Source organism: Octopus bimaculoides, chromosome 2 (genome assembly GCF_046866305.1).
Source record: "Octopus bimaculoides isolate indiv1 chromosome 2, ASM4686630v1, whole genome shotgun sequence".
Classification (NCBI taxonomy): domain Eukaryota; kingdom Metazoa; phylum Mollusca; class Cephalopoda; order Octopoda; family Octopodidae; genus Octopus; species Octopus bimaculoides.
In genome coordinates, this window is record NC_142929.1 from 94,975,612 (window position 1) to 94,992,976 (window position 17,365).

A 17,365-nucleotide genomic window follows, 5' to 3' on the forward strand; every position below is an offset into this window, starting at 1 on the left:
CTGCTGAAATTCTTTTAATGCTACTTGTTGAAATATTGTGTATTTTTTTAATGAAGCTATGTACAGGTTGATAGTCTGTGTTCTGCTGCAGGCAGCAGCATATTGTGTCCATGAGTATTGCCTTTTTATAGAAACTGAAGATTAAAATTTTAATTTTAATTTCAATTTTAATCTGTCTAGGGAGTCAATGTGTATATTATTAATCCATTTCAAGGTGCTAATACTTTTATAGAAGTTGACTGGTGGGCTGCTAATCTTTCTAGTGAGAGGAGAGGTTGCTAATCTCTCAGGTGTTAATAGTGGTTCTATGGCTAATTTCTCTTGGCAGTTGTTCGTTCTGTTGCTAATCCTCCTGAGAGGAGTTGGTGGGTATCTTGCTAATTCTAATGTGGCTTCATTCCAGGTTCTGTCAGCTCAGCTGGTAGATTTAACTAACTACTTCATCTAAGATTATTTTCTTTCTGTATTCTACAACAAAGTAGCTGCCAATCTCTCAAGCTGCCAATCTCTCATAACATATTCTTAGTTGTCTTTATTATGTTGCATGTTATGTGCTATAAATTTTATAATGCCACACTGTCCAACAATAAAGAAAATATATTCATAATTGTTGCCTCTGTACTATAGATATAATTGAGTAAAGTGAACTGAAACTTACCAACAGTTATTTATATATCATGATAGTGATGAATACAAAATTGTTTATTCAAAAGTAACTCTTGTTTATGTTTCTTATGTTTATATTTAATGTTATAAATTTTTTCTCACCTTCTGTGCTACAGGTGAGTCCTGTGTTATTTTTCTGAAGATATATTTTCAGTTGGTAGTTTATTGAAACTTTTAAAATATTATCTATAACATGGTATTTGTTATCACTTGAGAAAGCCCAATTATGCTTACGTTAATCTTCATTAGTGTTTTATATAGTGTTTTGTAATAAGATAGATATTTTTTCCTCTATGTATGTAGCCTTTCTGATGTACTGATGTAAGAGAGTGATAGAGATTTAAAAAAAAATTGTCTTAAAGTAGTTAGGATTGAGCATGAGTCTAAGAATTACTATTTCTATTTTAGATATTGCAATATGGTTCTGTTGCTTATTGGAATTATTTACTTAAAATGTTACGAGCCACTTAGAAGAGATTCCTCTCTTGTGAGAAAGATGGGTAGGGAAGCTTTCCATGAGTAATTGTAATATGGGGGCATGTACTGTAACAGCGCGTCTCTGCATGTATTGGTGATTTCCTACTACTCCTGGTGGACAACATCTTTGTACCACTCAAGTGACAGCCTTCCAACCCAGGAGTTCTCAACCATTTTTTTATCTATGGACCTCTTTGACCTCTATTTTATTCTGGTGGACTCCTAAAGCCATTCAATATTTAAAAACTGGTTTTATAGAAACTGCTTTCAAAATTCTTATTTTGTTTTTCACACATTAAACTGTGTAGGTTGGAATGTGTAAATCATTAGAGACAGAAACCTAGCAATTTCTTGCAGTACATACTGATACATACATCTAAAGCAAATTTTTTTCAGACTATTGTTGTTGATCCCTAATTTACTATTTTGCTGCATGGACTCCCAAAAATCTTAAATGGACCCTCAGGGACCATATGGACCTCAGTTTAGAACCACTGCTTCAACCTATGGGTCTATTTGGGTACTCATTGCTGGTGAGGGTTGTACGAGTGCAAATCCTATCTCATCCTGTTTTAGTTGCCTCTTACAACACTATTAATGTTGTTGAATCAATATTGTTATACAACACCGTTTCTCTTAAGTAAAAGTGCATAGAATCACATACTTTGTTGTGATGAGTTCAAGCTATTGCAGAATTGACTTAAACTTCTTCCAGTGAAATCATTATTTACATCAGCATTCTATACTGACATGGGCTGGATGAATCATGATGGTCTAAGTCAGATCTTATTTAGAGTTACTGCTCCCTGGATGTGTCAGGAACAACATTTCACTCAGTTGTTCCATTCTTAGTATAGTTTCTATAGCTGAAAGTCATTCCTAGTATCAGCCACCTGAAAGACCACTGTCTGTTTCATTTTTTTCTGGCATGTTGGGTATTTTATAATTGCCTTATTTGATCTTAATTAATCTCATAAGAATTATGTAACCCGATGAGAATCCTGTGCCCATGAGTACTGGACTGTTGTATGACAGCTCACCACTTATAAATGGTGGCTGCATTGACTGTATTAGTTCTAATAGACCTCCTTGAAATTATGGATTACAACAATTTCTCCACTTCAAATGTTATGTTACATGATAATTTTGCAGAAACTGTTGATAAATTTATTGTCCATTTGGAAAGATATCTTACATTCATGAAGTTAGATGAGAAGGATAAATTAGATTTTATTTCTCTTAGTTTATTTTAAGTTGGGAAGATACACTAGCTAATTACAAGAATGAAATAAAGTGGCCTGAAATTACAAAAAGTGGTGTTTGATGATAGCATTACATACTATTCAAGAGCTAAAAATTTCATTGCATCTAAATATACTTGCAGCAAAAATATACACAGTGAATGAATAAAACTCTGTTCATTGAAACAATAGACAGGACAACCTATTAATGACTTTCCCAGGTCTCTTAAACCAATATAATATTCTAAATTTTCTTATTTATGGATGAGACGACACAAATGCTTATTGGCAAGGACTTAACATGGAAGTCAATTAAAAGGCAGCAAAACTGGGAAACCTTTATATTAGAGGATCTTGTTTCTTTAGTCTGGATGGAACAGTTCAGGTGGCCATAGAGGATGATCTGTTAATAAACAGTGCCTTAATTGAATCAGTTGTGAGCAGCTTAACTGTTGTAATTAGTTGTTTTTGATTTCTGAAAACATGGTGAAAAAGATTGGTATTGAATCACCCTCTAAATCAACTTAAATGATGGAAACAAGCTAAACCTGATTGTAAAGACAACACCTAACAATTGCTACCTTGCATCTGAAATATCTCTTGAGAATCTCTAATTTAATCACAATTCCAGTCATTTCAGATGGAATTTAAACTACACCCTTGACTTTGCTATCTATGTTGTTCTGAAATCGAAGAGCATGTTTGTGAAAGTTTCAAAACTCCAAATATTTACTAACACAAGCATAGAAATTTCTACACAAGTAATACCCATACATTGCCCATCCCACTTCAGAATTGCTCATTTAAAGACTGACTGAATTCATTAAAGTTGAAGTTAATAAACTACTAGTTGAGGGAATAATTACACATCCAAAAAGTTGTCATGGCATTCTCAAGCTGTTTTAGTCAACAAAACTGGTGGCGAAAGACATTTAGTGGTTGACTATGTCTGCTATTAATAGATACACACAGCTAGATGCATTTCCCATTCCACTCATTAGTGATGTTTTAAGCCAAGTTCACGGAAATCATCATTTTAGTACTGTTGACTTTTGTTCAGCATATTATCAAAAGCCTTTGCCTTCTCAGAAATATTTCAGCCTTTGAAGCAAATAATTATCTTAATTTATGCAATTGCCTTTTAGAGTAACAAATGGAATGTTGATTTTTATCAAAGTAATGAGAGAAATTGTTAAGGATTTAAAAAGGGTAGTTATTTGATGTAGGATATGTGGGGAAAATAGGATCCATGATCTATATTTGGACGATTTTCTATGAAATAAACAAAATAAATGTTATAAAATAAGAAAAATTATTTGGTTTGGAAATATATATTGTGAGAATTCTTTGTGTGTGTGTGTAGCCAAACAGACAAGCATGCATGCATATGTATGTGTATGTATGTATGTATTATATGAGGCAAAGAATTCTCACTTTAATGAATATTAAATCATTGCTTTCTAGAGCATTAAATATGTAGCCATCTCATAGCATTTGGACATAATTCTACACTGGAAAATTCAAATGATTTTCTCTTTAATTCTTTGATATTTCCTGATTGTAGGCTTCTTTTTGAAAATTGGTCTATCTTCAAAAAGTATTTAAGGAAAAAAGATCCCTTTGTTAAAAAAGGTTTTCTTTTACCACCATAATTCAATTTGCCATATAGAGGCATAATACAGTCTGAACAAGCTGTTTATTTTGGACTTTTGAATCTAAAAGTCAGTACCGTGTTGTGTCTGGAGTCACTTTGAGCCTAGAGTCTGGTGCTTCATGTTCACTGAATTGTGTCTCTTGTCTTGTGCCTGTTTGTCTCATTCTTTTATCAAGTGGTTCTTCTAAGAAAACTTGATCTTGTAATTACTAATTAAGAAACCTCTCTCCTTTGTGTATGAAAATGCAGAGGAAATAATTTTACTCAGATACATTTACAAAACTACTACAATTGTTGGTGTAGGTTTATCCTTCAGAGAATCAACATTCTTTGGCATTACCACTTGGGTGCCTTTGGTAGAGTCCGCTCTGTTGCAAGCATTTGAGCCAAGTCGGGGTTTGTGAATGGAATTCATGTTAATTTTTGAGAACTAATTCATGTTAATTTTTGAGAACTAATTCTGGCTAAGCCAAACGTAGTAAATACTAATCTCTGGCAATCAAGTTATCCAGATGGAATTTGAACCACTTAACTTTTGGCTGCCACACTCATACTGTGGAAAGTTTTTTGTTGTTTTTAGTTATCCTTGTACTGAACATTGTAAATTTGTAATTCTGATTTCATGTTCTTATGTTATTCTCTGAGAATATACTTTCACATAGTTGATAATAAATCCATTTTGGCAAAATTCAACGCTCTTTATATGAGATAAAGCTTTTCTAATTCTTCTGAAAATTGATTGCTTTTATATTTAAAATCTGTTTAGAAAAAATTTGTCTCTGAGGTTAATTTAGATCTTCCAGTGTTTATTATTAATATATAATATATATATGAGGATTATTTATTTTTAGTTTTACTTTGGAAGTTTAGAATTGGCAGTTTATAAATTTGGCACGTTATATGAATACTTTAGGTTGCTGGACCCCCTTCGGTCATGACTGACCATGGGATTGCACCTAGAAAGTTCCTCTCCCAGGCACAAGTCTGGGCAAGGTTGCTTATAGAAGACCAGCAGTCGCCCATGCATACCAGCCTCCCCTCTCCACGCCACCAGTGTTATCCAAGGGAAAGGGAAAGGCAAAGGCCGATACAGCTTGGCACCTGTGACGTCGCAACTCATTTCTACAGCTAAGTGAACTGGAGCAACGTGAAATAAAGTGTCTTGCTCAAGAACACAACACGCAGCCCAGCCTGGGATTTGAACTCACAGCCTCACGATTGCAAGCGACGCTCTAACCACTGAGCCATGCGCCTTCACACTTTAAGTTATATTTTAACTATCTGTAACAAAAGAAATTGATCTTTACTTTGAAACTGGTATACATGCTTATCTTAGTCCTTGTAACAATAACTTGATTCTGTAAAAGACTATTTTTGTAACATACTAGTGTAAATTATATCAGCAGTAACTGATAACTATCAGTGTATATAGAGATAATATTTGCTTTATAAACTGTACTAAAAGGAGGGATGAGGACAAAAAGGAAAAATGGAGTTTTACAATACAGACACTGCTAATCTTGCCCACTTTATCACAGTGAGGTTAAAGAATGCAAATGAATCCATGTCACTCAGAGTAATTATTAGTGTTAGTGATATTGTTTTATTGGCTCATCTCTCTTAAATTCATGTTTATTTTTCTGGTTAGATTAAAAAAACAAATGTGGGGAGGGCAGATAATTTATTATCTCTTATTGTGCCTTTTGAATTGAACTAGCTCTTAGTCACCCACTTACTCTCTAGTCAAAAGGGGTTGAGCATTTTGAATTATTGATTTTTAAACAGATGACATTAGGAAGGACATCTAGCTGTATAAACCAGTCCAAAGCAGACACTTGAGTATGATGTGCATTGTACTCTAGTGACAAGGACTGTAGTCTTTAACTCATTGGTTCCTTGTCAAACTGCCAAATGCACCCCAGTATAGAACAGATGCTAAATGATGATTTTAAGTTGAATTTCAGAAAGCAGCTTTTTTTTAAAGTATAAATTTGTTATGCACACTTCAAGTAGTCAGTCTTTAGCTTTCTTGGTAGAAGTTACAAACCAATTTTTTCTTATCAACCATATGGCCAATCTACATGTAAAGCTTGAACACTTTTTAACCCAAGTTCTATCACCTGATCAGTAACCATTCCTTTCCCAGTCCTCCTCTCTCCTTTGTGTATGAAAATGCAGAGGAAATAATTTTACTCAGATACATTTACAAAACTACTACAATTGTTGGTGTAGGTTTATCCTTCAGAGAATCAACATTCTTTGGCATTACCACTTGGGTGCCTTTGGTAGAGTCCGCTCTGTTGCAAGCATTTGAGCCAAGTCGGGGTTTGTGAATACTTCCCGCCTTCCTGTCTTTTGACTATAAGAGAAATGTTTTAGATAGTTTGAAAAGAACCATTTGTTTCAGTCCTCTCCAGCTATAGCTGGGTAGTTACAAAGTTTGCATTGCAGCTATTTGGTTTCATGTTCAAACCCACTGTACTGTATCTTGGGCAGGAGTCTTCTAAGCAGGAGTAACTGACCTTGATATTGTAGGGGTTGAAAAGCTTACAATACTTAAAGGTTCTAGCAAAGCATTTCTTAATTAGTTGCCTGGAAGCTCCTAATTATGTTAGTTGAAACTTTTAGATTAAATGGACAATTGACCCAAATTATCCATGCGGACCTGAAACAAAGATTAGATCTGATGTCACTTTTAAACCAATAACATATGATCTAAGTTAACCAACAGAGGCAGGCCCTAAGTCTAGAAAGCCATCTTGAATTTGTCTCATTTCCTGTTACTTGATCTCCAAATACCTGATGAGCTAGTTTTGCTCTTTAAGTCTATGAAACTCTAAAGTGCATGGAGACTATTGTTAAATAATATCTATTCATACCTACAATTTATATGACACAATGAGGCTTTTGTGTGTGTGTGTGTGTGTGTGTGTACTTAATGAAATATGGTGAGAGATTGAAAATATTAGTGTTATTGCAATGATATGGTTAGTGTCCAGTAACAGAGGTCTATGAAAACATGACAAATTTTTTAATTAAGGCTATATGATGTATTATACTAAGACTTTAACTCTAATAACTTCATAAACAAGATGCCATGACGAAATTCAATAGGATCCTTGTATTGAATTTTTGTTTTTTTAAGCTGTTGTGCACACACACACACACTAGATTGACCAAGGTTGTATGTTGAAGTGGATAATGTCAATCTCCCTGCTCTCAGTTATTTGGTTCAATTTCTGTACCTAAAATTCAAGTAAAAAAAAAAGAAAAAAGAAATTGCAGGCCTGGCTGTGTGGTAAGAAGTTTGCTTCCCAACTACATAGTTTGAGGTCTCCTACTGCATAGCAAGTGTCTTCTACTATAGCCTCAAGCCAAACAAAGCATTGCAAGTGGATTTGGTAGATGGAAATTGAAAGAAGCCTGTTGTGTGTTAGTGTGTGCATGTGTGTATACATATATATATATATATATATATATATGCATGTGTGTGTCTGTTTGTTTCCCATCACCACTTGATGGCTGGCACTGATGTGTTTATGTCCCTGTAACTTAGCTGTTCCACAAAAGAGACCAACTGAATTAATACCAGGCTTAAAAATATAAATGCTGTGGTTGAGTCATTCGACTGAAAGTTCTTCAAGGTGATACCCCACCATGACCACAGTCTAATGGCTGAAACAAGTGAAAGATAAAAGATATGGCTTCTATTTATTTTCTTAATGGTCTCTCATGTTTATAAAGTTATGAAGGTTTTTCTTTCTTGTTCTTTTTTTTTGTTGTTGTAGTATTATAAGAAGTATTTAAGAAAACAAGCTCTTAGAATCCAAATCTTAAGCACATGCATTTTAACCTGTTCATTTTATGTTAAGAATGATTGGGTACTAAAATAATTCAATTCAAATTCAGTCAATTTTCTTACATGCAAAATCTGATTGAAACCTCCAGACTATTTATAAATAATGCAAGAAAGTTGTTTTTGTTTTTGTTTTTTTTTGTGAGTGTGTGTGTGTATTTGAATGAGAGGAAATAAAAATAAGAGTAAAAATAAGGAAATAAAATGTTCAAAAAGTGACTAGTGTGTCTGTTTTTGTTTCCCAACATATTTCCTTCAGTTAACACTACAATTACTATTGTTTTTAAAGATCTGGATCTCTCGTGTTTACTCTGTTAATGTGTAATAAGGATATCTTCTACTTGTTTCACACATTGGCCTGTGGCTGTGCCAGGGTACTACTTTGAAGGGGTTACTCACACAAGTTGATCCCAGTGCTTATTTTTAAGTCTGGTACTTAGGTCTGTCAGCCTCTTTTACTGAGCTGTTAACTTATGGGGATGTAAACAAACCATTAATTGTCAAGCAGTGGTGGGACATGGACAGACATATTTTTTTTATTAAAGCTTCAAAATTATCACAGCTGTTACTCAGTTTCACGTTCCTGTCCATCAGACAACTGTGATAAATACTCACCTGAGTGTGTGTGTATATGTATATATATTGATGTACAAACCGTTATCTACTAGAGTGTACCGACAGCATAAAAATTCAATGTTTTTAACACCTGTGCTTCATTAGAGTTTTATACCTATTTCCTAGCTGTTTGTAAAAATGGAATTTTTTTTTTATATAATAGTATTTGTATGTTTGTGTTTTGGGTTAGGAGCAATAAAAATGTCTTTTATTACAGCAGCTATCACCGCTAGTTTTGTAATGGGATTTTGAAATTAAGCTTTGGATTATCAATGCTAATTAGTAATTTATCTTTTTTAAAGTGCTATTAATTGGTTTTATGGTAATCTGTTTTGCAATTGCTGCCAGAAACACTTATACATGCATTACATTAATTTTAACTTGTTGGGCAAGATAGGGTTTGAAAATCTAGATATTCTCTTCTGAATATTTAGAACTACTTTTTCTGTTTTTTAACATAGCACACTTTCTTCTGTTAATCACTCAATTGTGAAATGACTGTATACTGTATTCAGTTCGGCAACATTGTTTTTTCCCCTTTGGGTTAGAGCATTGACTAAAGGAAAGTTTAAAGTCAAGATCTTGCTGGTGGCTGTTCAAGATTTGTATTTCGTAGGCTCCATCTTAATAACATGTAATTTTTGTGTTCTTTTTGTATTAATGCCCATAGAGAAGAGAGAAAGCAAGCTAAACAAACCTGAAGTTTCTGTTTCTTTTCTCTGCATAAATACTAATCTGTTTGCCTTTCTGTTATCACCTGTTGTGATAGATTAGTAGAAAAGAAATAGAATGAATGTATGTCTCACCCAATACCTGTTTTATATCCATTATATATATATATATATATATATATATATATATATATATATATATATATATATAGCAGTCGTATACTGTCAACTTAATGTGACAGTCCCAATAAGGGAATCATACTGCTGCTATTTAGCCCTAGGATGCTGGATTGCTTCCTGTCGACCTTGACACATTTCCTGTGTCCTTATATTTGCGAGGGGGAAACAAGCACCCCCACCCAGCCTAGTCTGCATTCAGGGACATGCTTAAGTCTCTCTGTGAGATTTATAATTAGATCATTTCTAATTTTTGTAATCAGTGAATGTGTTTTCACTAGAAATATATATATTTGCGAGAGGTTGACAGGCATCTTCAGCCACCTGGTTGTGCTACTCCAGGCTGATGATGAGCAATGACTCAGAAACATGTCCCTGAATGCAGACTAGGCTGGGTGGGAGTGCTTGTCTCCCCCTTGCAAATATAAGGACACAGGAAATGTGTCAAGGCTGACAGGAAGCGGTCCAGCATCCTAGGGCTAAATAGCGGCAGTATGATTCCCTTATTGGGACTGTCACATTGAGTTGACAGTATACAACTGCTTTATCGTAACACTGCTGCTTAAGTCTCTCTGTGAGATTTATAATTAGATCATTTCTAATATATATATATATATAAATATACAGGGATTAGCAAATTGAGTTGCTTCTCCAACATACTGAAAATTTAGAAATAGCAGTCAAAGAACTACTGATTCCAAACTACAAATTTTCTCTAAAGTGGATGGCGATATTTATGGCACACATAGAACAAAAAACCGGAGGGAAAAGCGTAAACAAGCCTTTGACCAGGGCTGGTAAGCTGAGGGGCTGCACCAGACTCCAGCTTCCAAATTTGTAGTTTGGAATCAGTAGTTCTTTGACTGCTATTTCTAAATTTTCAGTATGTTGGAGAAGCAACTCAATTTGCTAATCCCTGTATATTTATAATGATAAATAGTCTTACCGATAAAGGTTTTTTTCATACTGAACTACTTGGCAGGATTGTTAATTATTAATTCTATTATTAATTGACGATTCTCTGCCCTTATTCTTGTATATATATATATATATATATATATATATATATATATAATGGTATGTAAAAAGCACCTGTTGAGCATTGGGCCTCATGAAAGCAATGTGCCCAGTGTTGCATAACTGGCATGTAAAAAGCACCTTTTGAGTGTTGGGCCTCACAAAGACATCTGGCACCTGTCAAGCGTTGGGTCTCACAGAGGCAATGACAAATGACTGAGCCCTTTGGCAATATGCCATGTTTGAGAAGGATACCCATTAAGCCAAGTGAAATTGTAGTCGTGGTAGATTCTGGAGTCATGCAAGTGGCACCCGTGCTGGTGGCCCATAAAAGCACCCATTACACTCTTGAAGTGGTTGACGTTAATAAGAATATCCAATTGTAGAAACCATACCAAATGAAGCTGGAGTCTGGTGCAGCCCCTCAGCTTACCAGCCCTGGTCAAACTGTTCAACCCATGCCAGCATGGACAACAGATGTTAAAAGATGTTGATGATTTTATACAGATATATATATACACACACACACACACACACACACACACACACACACACACACACACACACACACACACACACACACACACACATATTGGGTCATCCCATAAATATTGCAGTTTTTTTATACTACTTCTATTTTTCGAAATTAAGATAAACAAAATTCTTTTCAAATCTAAAATATACTCTCCTTCATTTTCTACAATACTCTTTCATCTTTCTGGTAGACTTGCAAGGTCCCTCTTCCAAAATTCACTTGTCCATGATGAAAAATACTACTCCAGTACTGCTCTGATCTCATCTACAGAATTCATATTTTTTCTGTCCAAATGATTTTGAAGACTATAGAATAAATGATAATCAGATGGAGCAATGTCCAGTGAATATGGTGGGTGGGGCATTGTTTTCCCATCTTAATCCAGCCTTTGGAATGTCATCCTCGCTGTATGTGGTCAAGCATTATCCTGGTGGAAGAACACCTCTCGTCTTGAAATCAAAGATGGTCGTTTTTCTTCTAGTGCTGACTTGGACTGGTTGAATGACTAAATCCAAGCTTCTCTGCTAGTTTCTCAACAGTTACAATGGGATTTGTTCCATCAGGGTTTGCAGGATGTCCCTGTTAAGCTCTCCAGATCTTTCAGGATGAGGCTCATCTACTAGGCTGTAATTTCCAGCTCTGAATTTCTGAAACCACCATTGACATTAGTTTACACTTATCTTCTGATCCTCATATACTGCATTAATATTCCTTGCACTTTCCATTGCGTTGTTGGCTTTACTGAACTCCTAAAGCAAAATATGCCAAACATGCTCCTTTATCACTTTATAGCTTTGGAAAAATAACTATCAAAATCGAACTGCACTCTTCAAAACTTGCGCTAAGAATAAGGACAAAGTAAAATTACTACCTTCTCTTATACCAAGTTTATGCAATTAAAAAAAATGGGATGACAATATAAAGGCTAGTGATTTTACTGGATATGTAATAGTATAAATAGTTTAAAATTTCTGAATAAAAATACCTTTCATGATGTCCACAAATTTTCAAATATTTTCAAAGGGCACCACCAGTTATATTGGATCAGTTAGTTGTGATTTAGGCTTTTTAAATGCATTAATTACTCCCAAGATAGATTGATGTATTTTGACTGATCTGATTGTCGGTAGCTTATATTGTAAAGACTGCTTTTAGTATTACTTATCACATATATTTTCCATTTTGATAGATATCTTATCAGCACCAGTGCCAATATAGCTGCTGTTAACAATGATGGCGATCTTCCTCTTGATATATGTGAAGAAAACAAAATGGAAAAGTTGCTTCTAGAAGAAATGAATCGCCAAGGTAAGTTTACATTTTTGATGTATGAGTACATTCTGATTTGATACTTCGTAGCATAACCATTATTCAGTTCCACTTCAACCAATCTCTTCTTGTTGTTTTCAATCAATGACTTGCATCTTCCAACCTAAGGAACAAACTGCACACAATTTCCAAGCATCCAACAATGATGTTCCTACACTATATGGGTTATGCAAAGACCATCAACCCTACGTAAACTTTGTCATAGGGCCCCCAACCCGACCAGTTTGCAGAGCGAATATCTCCAGCCATTATAAACTATCCTATTTCCTCTCATAGTAATGTCCCTAGATGTTTGTGTGAGCATGGAGGATCTCCTCAGTAAAATCAGTACTTGCAACCACTCCAACGACCTCACAGGTTGTGTAGTGGGTAGTATGGATGTGATTTCACTCTACCCATCTATAGACATAGATTTTGCTGTGGAGAAATGCATTGAGATAATCTGTGAGAGTGAAGTAGAGTTCTGTGCAGTCAACATGAGGGACTAAGCTATGACTGACTATTTAGATGACAATGACCTCGGTAGATTCTGCACCACCAGGGCACAGAGGAGAAGACCACCCACCATCACCTAAGCAGTGAAGAAAAGCACTGCAGAGCACTGGAGTGGTTGGACCATACCCACCCAAGACCCTGAGAACAACAATCAGGTGAAAGGAATGATTGCACATACAATAGGGGCTAGCATATGAGCCACCTTGAAGAACCACATAGTAAAGTTTAACAAGAAACTATATATGCAGGTTGAAGGTGCAGCCATTGGTGTTGATGTAGCTGGAGATGTGGCCAGCCTCTTCATGACCTGGTGGGACAGAGAACTTAAGCAATCCTTATCAGAACAGTCCACAACTCTTCTACTTTTTCAGTAGGTATGTAGATGACATTAATATCCTAGTTAAGACCAACTCTAGTAACGGTAATGTAGTTTCACTCTTATTTCATGATCAACATATTTGTAGCAGGAACTCAAACCTGCAATAACAAACATCATCCAACCAATGACAGCATGGAAAAAAGGGTGTAAAATAGTAAAAGTGTTTGTCACTCAACTTGGGCCACCTGCAAATCTTTGTCAATTGAACTTTTATGGTGATATGATCTTCATGAGATCTCTACCTTTTGAAAATGCAACCCTTGTAAAATATATGTAATGGTCAACCTTATTCCAAAAGACCTGTCCTCCACAGCAGAAGTGTTAAGGCAGCGTCTCCTGTTTAAGAGGATTGGCTTGCAAGAGTCCTGTGTCAGTGCCATGTACAAAGCACTCATACTGGTGCCACATAAAAGCAGCTGTTTCGCTGGCATGTTAAGTGCTCAGCACACTGTAAAGTGGTTGGTGTTAGGAAGGGCATCCAACCATAGAAACCAAGTCAAATCAATCTGGAACCTGGTGCAGCTTCCTAGCTCTGGTCAAACTGTCCAATCTTTGCCAGCATGGAAAACAGATATTAAAGGAGGATGATGACGATTTTGATGCACATAGGCGTTTGAAATTTCCATGTCCCTTTGACATACTCCTCTATCAGATTCTATTATTTCATGCCAGCATTTTCTTCAGAATGAAAAATACCAAATCATTGACTTGATTTTTAAGAATTTACCTCTACAACACAATTATATACATTTCTGTAAGTCTTTCTAAATAAATTTTGATTAATTATTTTCATTTATTTAAGGTGTGGATGCTGAAGCAGCACGACGAGAAGAGGAAGAAATGATGCTTTCTGATGCTAACCAATGGTTAAATTCCAATTGTGTGACAGAGCGGCCTCATGCAAAAACAGGTGCTGTTGCTCTTCATGTAGCAGCAGCAAAGGGCTATATCAAAGTTATGCAGTAAGTTCATACTTAATGATTACCTGATAATTGGTTAGTAGTTTCGGTGTACCATCTAAGTAATTAAATCATATTTGTGAAAATTAAATCAATATATTTGTGAAAATCTAAGCAAAAATTGATGTATTACATCTTTACTTGCCAAAGCTTTTCCATCGACCCCTTTTAATATGCTTATCCATATGTATGTGTGTATATATTTTATATCACTGGTGGCACCCCAGCATTGCCACAGCCTCAAGGCTGAAACACATAAAAGAATATATATATATATATGGGGGGGGGGGGGCTCTGAAAGGTGTCTCAAGGAGTAGTGTCCCTACTTCCTGAGCTAGTTTTCTACCACATTTCTTAAAAATTGTGGTAGAGGCCTTGGTCTTGGTACCACTCCTGTCTAGAAACTGAGGTTGGGGGTAAGCAAGGGCATGCTCCCGGAGAAAATCCAGCTCTAAAAAAGCCTCATGATAGCAAGGGAGAATGGGCACCAGCTCATCCAAAGGTTGGGGTGGGCTGCACCTGTCTGCTTCAGTTGCTATGGCATTGAGGTTGATCTGGCCACCCCCGTTAACAAAGACAAAACTCAGATTTAAAATACTGAATGATGATGTTTTGAATGTAGTTCATGGACCCTCTGTACTACCTTTGCAGACCACTAGGAGTCCGTGAACCACAGGTTGGGGACCATTGCTGTAGAGGAATGCAGTTTTGACAGTGCTTGTATCTTTTTAATGGGCTAGTCATTAAAAGTGAGGCAATGTCCATAGCCTTTGCAAGATTTCCTAGATTAATAAGATTAATGCGATTCAGAATATCTGAAGAGTGATGTCTGTAGGAAAAGTGGGAGTGAGTGGATTCCAGAAAATTATAGTTCTGAGGAAGAGGAATTGACAGAAGTGTTTAGTGCTGGACTGGGTAGGTGATAGACATACAGCAGGGTTGACAAAAGAGATGAGTAGGAATGGGTATATCAAGTATGCTGCTATTTAGTTCAAAGGAACAGATACTGTTGGTGAGTAAAAATTTCCTGTTGATCTGATGACTTCTTTTTGACATGGTCTAAGTTTGTGTGTGCAGCAGTAGTAACTTTCAAAGTGAAGTTTCACACCTGATCTTGGCTATGTTTTTTGAATCTGGACAGGACACAGCTTTTGTATTGGTATATATATGTGAAATAGAGATTGTAAAACATGACAACTGATGGATTTTAAAGTTTAAATTTTCAGTTGTCAATGTGAGACATAATGCTTTAATGTGTCTTTGTGCAGTTGAGACTGGATTGTTATGTCTTTAGTAAAGTTTTTGTTTTAAAAGTCTCTGCTCATGGAGACATCTAAATTGAAATCTGGAAGTAGAAAACAGTGATATTGCCTGCATAGGAATGTTGTCAGAAGTGAAAGTGGGTTGTTCTTGTGCAGAATTAAGAGTGTAGGAGACACAAATTAAACTTAGGAGCACATAAAAGTTGGCAGTGTACGAGTTGGAGAGAGCTCTGTCAATATGAGCTGTAATAATACAGTCTGGCAAGAAGCTTCCAATTCAAGTTTGGATACACTCCATGTGTGCAGCTTGGTTAGAAGTTTCTCTTATTGGATGAGCTTCAGGTACTGCTGATGTCATATTCACTGACCTTGCTTTTACTGGAATTATCAAGAGTAAGTGACATAAAAAGAGTAGGTGCCCAGTAGATAATGTCTGTGTGGATGATGTAATGATCAATAAGCAAGAAAAGATTTTTAGAAGGATGAAAGAAGTAATTGGTAATTTCAAAGCACACTAAAGCTCTTCTCATGAGAAGGGAATTGATTTCTACGTTGAGAAATTTTGAAAAGGTTGGCAAAAATAGTGGCTACTTCTGGAGTATCTTGTTTAAATTTAAAGGTACTGGAAGAGGCATTATTAGAATCAGTTACTACACTAAGTTGCAAAGATTGGAGGTATTTTTACCCTTGGTGACTGAGTGTATCTAGTGACAAGGCTGGCAGAGGAATACTTCGGAGGAGTTTTACTGCATGTATTGTGGAATTGGAAGTAAAATGGATTGTGTATATAGAGGCCTTTGCAGAAGGCCTCTATATAGTTGCTTACAGAACTATGTTATAAGTAGAACTATAAGTTATAAGCATTATAGTTGCTTACAAACCTATAATGATTGAGGAATGGTAGTTAAGAGAATTACTCAGTTGGTTGAGACCTTACTGAGGAACATGTCCTGACATTAATTTAGAAGGTGGGAGGGCTTAGCAGAACAATGTTGTGATGTTCTGAAGCTTTTTATTTTTTGATGCAGTTCTTTTTTTCTTTTGATAATCTACATGATTATTTTTAATTGTAGTTTATTAATCCAAGCAAAAGCTAATGTAAACATCAAAGACTCAGATGGTTGGACTCCTCTTCATGCAGCAGCTCACTGGGGCCAGGAAAAAGCTTGCAAAATATTAGCTGACAATTTCTGTGATATGGACTCAAAAAACAATGCAGTAAGCCCTTTTTTATCTGGTTTACAGACCTTTTTATTGTTTCCTTATTCTCTTGCTTCACCTCATTCTGACATATGTTATAGCAGAGTCTTCTAGTCCCTTATCCTCTCTCTGAACCACCATTGTTTGAACCGTTTGTAAAGAATTGTTTCTTAACATATTGAACATCCTCATGCGCTTTTCTCTCTCTGATTGCAATACAATATATGATGATAAAAAAGTCATAGAATTTCCTATTTTAACTTTTTATCAGTATTTATTTCATTGGCTTACTAATGGCTATTATTTAGTTCAAATCTTTCCACACTTGATTATGGAGTGTGTGTGATGCTTGTCAGTAATGAGTGACCTGAATTAGTGCAGCTGATTGCCAGTACATAAGTAAGGTATAGAAAGGTAGTGAGTATTGAACACACAGATTTCACTTGTCATTAGTACAGCAGCATAGTACAGGAAATAGGAGTGAAATGAGAATGGGGTGGCAGTATATGAAGACTTAAAAGGATCAATGGGTAGGAGATCCAAACGTAGGTGTTTTATTTATGCTACCTTCTACCACCACCACACATATAAATGAGCATGTGTATATCACTGAAAGACTCTGAAATGGTGTGTACTTGAGGAAAAGGGATTTGATTTTCAAAATCTGACTCTCAAAGAAAACGCTTATGGTTAATAGTAATCAAAAATTTTAATTTGATACTAGAAATAACTCACCTTTTAGATTGCCAGATCTACTTCTCTCTATCTGTTCTTTCTCTTTCTGTCTTTTATGCTCACCCCTCTCTCTATATATATTTACTACACTCTCTCA

At 35.6% G+C, this 17,365-nt stretch overlaps 1 protein-coding gene across 7 annotated transcripts in view; it reads left to right on the forward strand.

The window, feature by feature from the left end:
- The window catches only part of LOC106871763 (protein phosphatase 1 regulatory subunit 12A), a 148,447-nt gene that overhangs the window by 26,455 nt on the left and 104,627 nt on the right, over window positions 1-17,365 (forward strand). For all 7 annotated transcript variants that reach the window (XM_089347206.1, XM_089347205.1, XM_089347210.1 and 4 more), the window contains exons 2-4: window positions 12,099-12,217; window positions 13,915-14,074; window positions 16,407-16,551. In XM_089347206.1, coding sequence (XP_089203332.1) covers window positions 12,099-12,217; window positions 13,915-14,074; window positions 16,407-16,551 — 424 coding nt within the window. The remainder of the gene's footprint in view (window positions 1-12,098; window positions 12,218-13,914; window positions 14,075-16,406; window positions 16,552-17,365) is intronic.